This window comes from Pituophis catenifer, unplaced genomic scaffold (assembly GCF_029215685.1).
Source record: "Pituophis catenifer annectens isolate HBS135680 unplaced genomic scaffold, rPitCat1.0.hap2 SCAF_5, whole genome shotgun sequence".
In the NCBI taxonomy this organism is placed as follows: Eukaryota; Metazoa; Chordata; class Lepidosauria; order Squamata; family Colubridae; genus Pituophis; species Pituophis catenifer.
The window spans coordinates 27,638,632-27,644,631 of record NW_027256885.1 but is presented as its reverse complement, the minus strand read 5'-3'; the positions used below and the strand labels follow the sequence as shown (position 1 = coordinate 27,644,631).

The window sequence follows — 6,000 nt, the reverse complement described above, 5'->3', positions numbered from 1 at the left end:
TTGGTAATTATGATTAAAATTTATTTCAGCACGTGAAAAGGAGTTTTTTTTCCCTCTTCTTTTTGTTTGATGTCTTCTTGTACAAGTTTTTCATTTTCAGCTATTAATTTGGCTAAGAACTTCTATCTCTTCCTTGAGGTTATTTACCAGAAGCATCATTTCTTCAGAGATAGTAATTACTGTAGGTAAATCTTTTAGTCTTGCTATTTCTAATGTAAATTGATTCTGATTTTATTATTATTATTAATTAAGCTATCATTTTTGAATTGCATAGCTTCTAATTTTTCTTGTTCATTTCATTTTGCAAATCATCTAATTGCTGTTTAGCTTGCATAATCATATTATCTTTAAGATTTTCAATATTTATTTTGTGTCCTATTTGTAAATCATCTTTCACTTTTGATAATTCTTCATGCCTGAATAAAAGTTGAGTCCTTAATCTCTTTAGTTCTGCTTTTACAGATCTGAGTCAACCTTGCAGGGCTAAAAGACATGAGAACGAGGTCCCCTCCCCCCTTTATGGGTGAGGAAAGGCAGTGCAGAAGTAGAAGAAAGGGAGTTTGAAGGACAGCAACTACACATCAGTATTGTAGTTAGTGAACTTAAAACATTTCCTTATAAACTCGAGTTTATCTCGAAGCATAGAGAAGAAGGAAAAGTTGAACTTTGTTCTTTAGCCACCTAGGTGGCCAGACCAGACTGGTGAGATATTTTCCTTCCTTTCAATACCTTCAATTCTTTTCTAACAATTTGAAATTCATATCTCTAGAGATCAGGCAGTTGCAGTTACCTTGAAGGTACACAAAAGACTTAAGACATACATACTAGTTATTCCCGCCTTAAATTTTAGTTGAATTAGGGAATGCACAGATCTTAACAAAATATTTTTTTTAACAGAAATCATACCAAATTAATCAATTCAATTATCTGAGTCTTCCCATTTAGACAGGCTTTTCTTTTTTTATTACCTGCTAAACCCCGGGTGGGAAGAACAATAACAAATTTCTTCTCTATTCTTAGTTCTTTCAGAGTTCTCTGGCTCTTTTTAAGAATGGTAATTTATCAGAATCTTTATAACACTGCAGTAGTTCTTTTCTCCTACCACACATAACAGCATAATCTTCTTTGGTCAGCCCCAATGTCTGAATCATCTTACTGTATGGTGGGGCTTCTCAACTTCTAATTATTTTTCCTTTAAGGACTAGTTAGGTCTATTTGCAGTTTGGGATTCTTTCTAATTGTTTTAGTGAACTTCTCACTTTTTCTCTGCCCTGGGATGTTCTGTCTAGCTCTTTCTAGCTTGGATCTCCCAGCAGGCGCTGGCTATTTTTAAAGTTCCAAAATGTATAGAGACCTTTGTTCACACATCATTGCACTTAGCCAGGGCTCTCATGAGCAAGTTTGAACTCCACTTTTCTTTTAAGGACCTTTCTTAAAATTCTTCAACATACATTGAAGAGATGTTCGTGGAACACCCTCTTTTCCACCCATTTTCTAAAACACTGCCATTGACCTGCGGTGCTGGACTTTTCCAACAGTCACCAACAGGAACTGCAATGGCTTAACCACCCACACAGTTCTAGAGTCTCATTAGGATACACAAATTCCCTTAGGAAGGGATGTTTTCCCGGACCCAGGGAGGTGATCAAGCTCCCTCTTCTACTCTCAAGGAGTAGGTCTACTATTCCCACAATACTTGCCTGCAGGCGTCTTCTTTTTCTTTCTCAGCCGGCGTTTATCTATTAGCTTGTTCTGATTTCGTAAGGTTCTTGGGTCGGTTGGAGCCATCGAGTACCCAGAGGGGCCATCTGCTTCCTTCCAGAGAAAAACTCTCAGTGGCGCCTGAAGTTTGGCAAGACGGTCTCACCTGGCACTGACTGGTCCGTTCCATCCCTTAGCGAAATCTCGCTTCATCTCCTGGCTGGCTCGCCAAAATGTCGCAGAAAAATAAAAGAGATGAATTTCGAAATCAGAAAAAGCTTTATTTTGGCCAAAAGGTTCAGATAGCTTAATATAAATTCTAACATCTGAACAAAGACCTTGTTTAAGACACGTATCTTTATAGTAACAAAAAACAGGAAGTATCTTAGATCTGCCTCTTTAGCTAGCCCCCCTCCCCTATTGCTTTAGGCAGGAAGCTCCATGTGGGTTAGTTCTGCATTTTAACATAGTACCTCTGCGGTTTGACTTGAACTCTCCAGCTGTAGAAAGTGAGTTAATTCTGCAGTTTAACTTTTTGAATTCTGCAACATTCTCAAGTCACAGGGGTCCTTCAGAGATCCTCTAGGCTGACCCTGTATTATTTCACTCTTATAACCAAATTTCACTTTACGTCCTGCCTTACTACCTTAACCTGGGCACTGTTGGAAGAAACATCCTTCTAGGTTCTGCTCCAAGTGGGGAAAAAGACACTGGAAACATGGAGACTGCTTGGAAAGATGGTTTAATGGTGGACAGGATCACATGGCTTGAGTTCCTGAACAGAAAAAGGGCAGATACAGCAAGTTTTTCAGGTTTTATGCTCTCTCTGGCTTTGAACTTCCTGGGGCCCAGAAAGAGTACTCTGATTGGTTGTCAGACTCCCAGGGGGTGGGGGGCCTTAGCTAGCCGATGGTCACATGTGCTTCCCAGGTCACATGTGGTGAGTTTCTGCTGATATTGTGTAGAGGGCTAATCCTATCTTTGGCAATTCCTACTATGGCTCTGCCTGAAGGAGGCAGATCTTTGTTATGTAGAATAGACTGGCCCAGGCCTTAATGGCCCATTGACAAAGGGTGGGAGGCAGGAATGTGGGAGCTGCTTTGTCTGTAAAATATGCTTCTCATATCCAGGGAAATATAATATTCTGCCTTTTTCATATTTCCTAAAATATTTCACTCTTCCAGGAAAGGGGTGGGTGCTAACTTCCTACAGCACTGACTGGTACGTTCCGTCCCTTAGCAAAATCTCGCTTCATCTCCTGGCTGGCTCGCCAAAATGTTGCAGAAAAATAAGAGAGATGAATTTCGAAATCAGAAAAAGCTTTATTTTGGCCAAAAGGTTCAGACATGCATTCTATTTACATTCTGAACAAAAGACCTTCTTTAAGACACGTATCTTTATAGTAACAAAAAACAGGAAATGTGAAATAAACCTCCTACGTATTAGGCTCTCCCCCTCCTCCCATTATTGCTTGAACAGGAAGATTAGTTAATTTCTTGTGGTTTGACTTCTTGAACTCTCCAACTGTCTTTTATAATAATTAGTCAAGGGGCCCTTCAGAGATCATTTAGGCTGACCCTGTATTATTTCACTCTTATATCCAAATTTCACTTTACGTCCTACCTTAACCCCTCAGTTTAACCCTGAGCTACAAATATTCTCCTTCATTAGCACTTACTACATATTCGGAACCGGAAGTGAAGGACAATGCTCTAGCATTCTTATGCAATCAAAGTTCCACTAGCTGCGACTGCAGGAACGAACAACGTAAGGCGCTCTGGGACTCTCCACGTCAATGGTTGATGTGTCCCGCACCGCTGTTGATAGTGGGTGGTGCGTAGTGATCCGCTCTGCCCGCCTCTATCGCGATGGTGTGGGAGATCCCGGAAGCGTAGCCGGGACTGTTGGAGATGATGGCGGAGAGTCAGAGTGCTGATGAGGTAGCTTCGGCCGCGATGCTGGCGGCCTCGACAGGCGGTGGGCCGGGATCTGAAGCGGGTGGCGGAGGTACTGGCGTCTTCTTGCCAGCCGACCTGTGGGCGGTGGCGGGGATGGGTTCGGCGGGAGGTGGATCTGGAGCGGGATACGGAGTCGGGTCTGAGGGAGCCTCGGTGCCCGGAATTCCCCCGGCCGCCGCCGGAGTACTTTCACATTCGGCCTTTTGGGACCCCACGACTAGTGGCGACTGGGACGAAGAGAGGCCGAGCGCTGCCTGCCTGCTCCGCATCAAACGGTAAGGAGCTCCGGAAAATGGAAGAAGGAAGTAGATATTATTAATCCCGTTTTACCATTAAAGAATTTAGCCAGTACCTGGCAAAACGCGAGTTATTAAGAATGGGCGCGGTGTTTCTGAGCATGTGCAGAGTGTATTTCCCTTCTCCACCCAGGCATTTCCCTCTGTCCCTAGTATTTCGGTATGAGGTGGGATCAGGCTTCCAAAGTTCAGCCCTTTATGCAGCATTATTTTATATTCTTGCTGGTGATAGATTACAGGGTTGGGACAGCTTCATCTCTTTCATTCCTGCATTTTCTTGTAAAAATACAGGTCTCTAAACATGTGTTAAATACAAATGTAATGCGCTTCCGATTATAAATGCCTTCTTACTTCCCTACACCAGGCAATACCCAGAGCCCCTGAACACACAAATCCAATGTCAATTGAACCTTAATGAAGACACTGAACAAATATTACTTCCATTCTAAAGCTAGCTTCCTTATTTTGCATCAAAAAGCAATTGGTATTTAACATATTTAAAACTCGAGTTAAATGTCTACTAATGAGTAGTTTCCAAGAATATGTTCTGTGTATTTATAGCTGTCCAGGGAGGAAGAGTTATAAACAGTGCTATATCTTTCTTCGATTGCGTATCATTTTGTAGTCTTTTGTGTATGCATATCATCTTGGTTCAAAAGCCTTTTTAAAGGCAAGCCAATCAGCATTATTTTCTTGTGGAGGTTATTGCCCAATGGCATATGTTGAATTGATGGTAGAGATAGATCTGGATTCTAGCCTCCAGTTCATTTCTTCTGTGTGCTTTTTTTTGGTGGGGGGGATGGAGTTCTTACTCAAATGTTTCAGAACTCTTAATAGAAAACAGATGTATCTGTTTAAAAGATACCCAACATACATATCCAGGTGTAGGTGAAAGGTACAGGTAAACAAGGATTTTTTTGTGCATTAGATCATTTTGACATTAGATCATGTCAAAAAGCACAGTAGAAGGGGAGGCTCTTCTGTTATTTGCTTATGTACTGGTTAACACATTCCTTAGTACAAACAAGGCCACAAGTTGAATCTTTGCCTGTTTCCTGTCTGGGCAAACTAAGTGAGACTTGCAGGGAAGATTATGAAAACCAGAAATGCTGCTAAACAAAGTTTGCTAGGCAGCTGATTTTGTGTGTCTTCGTATAATTCAAATACACATTGACTTTGCTTTAAAACAGAAAAATGAGGACTAGCTATAAGGGACAGTTTGAGGTTATTCCCATAATTAAACACACAAATTCTTCAGGAGTGGTTAACACCAGTTTTATATAACCCCAGCAACAAAAGCTTTATTGTTGGGACAAATACAAGAACATCAAAGTGAAAGGCAATTTGCAGGAGTTTTATTTACAGTATTTCTCAGAAGTGTGAGTGAATGCCTCCTGGGAGGGCATAGTGCTTTCATGCCAGGGAAGGTGTTATTTTCAAACAAAACTATCATTTTGTAAGATCCCAAAATGTACTTGAGACACATGAATGCCAAAGAGAGAGACCCAAGAAGAGGCTTGGAAAAAATAATAGCTTTCATTTGTACAAAGAAGAGCTGGGTAGACCATTCCACAACATACAGACAAAGAGCATGCAGTGATAGGCCACACCTTGGGGAAGGTATGGCGTCCTTTTATACCTTGAGAGACATCAGCTTAGTACCTAATTCTGGCCCCCCTGGTCCAGGCCTTCCTTTGGCAGTGCAGCAAGGAAGGGGGGGGGGCTGAGTGCTTGGCAACACAGGTATTTAACAGATTAACAGAGTTGGAAGGGACCTTTTAAGTCATCTAGTCCAACCCCCCCCCCCCCCGCTCAAGCAGGAGAACCTATACCAGCGGTTCTCAACCTGGGGGTCGCGACCCCTTTGGGGGTCGAACGGCCATTTCACAGGGGTCGCCAAAGCCCTCTCTCGCCCCCCCCACGCCTTCACTCACCCTCACCCTCTGCCTCTGTTGGATCGCCTTTCGAAGTTCGCTTACCTCGCCCACTCCCAATCTATTGCTGTCTCCGGAGTCCCAGCTGATGGCTAGAGGGAAAAAAACTTT

At 42.4% G+C, this 6,000-nt stretch overlaps 1 protein-coding gene across 1 annotated transcript in view; it reads left to right on the top strand.

The window, feature by feature from the left end:
* Window positions 1-3,611: 3,611 nt before the first annotated feature.
* UBE2Z (ubiquitin conjugating enzyme E2 Z) overlaps window positions 3,612-6,000 on the top strand; it is a 190,332-nt gene continuing 187,943 nt past the window's right edge. The window contains exon 1 of the mRNA XM_070944427.1: window positions 3,612-3,934. Coding sequence (XP_070800528.1) covers window positions 3,612-3,934 — 323 coding nt within the window. The remainder of the gene's footprint in view (window positions 3,935-6,000) is intronic.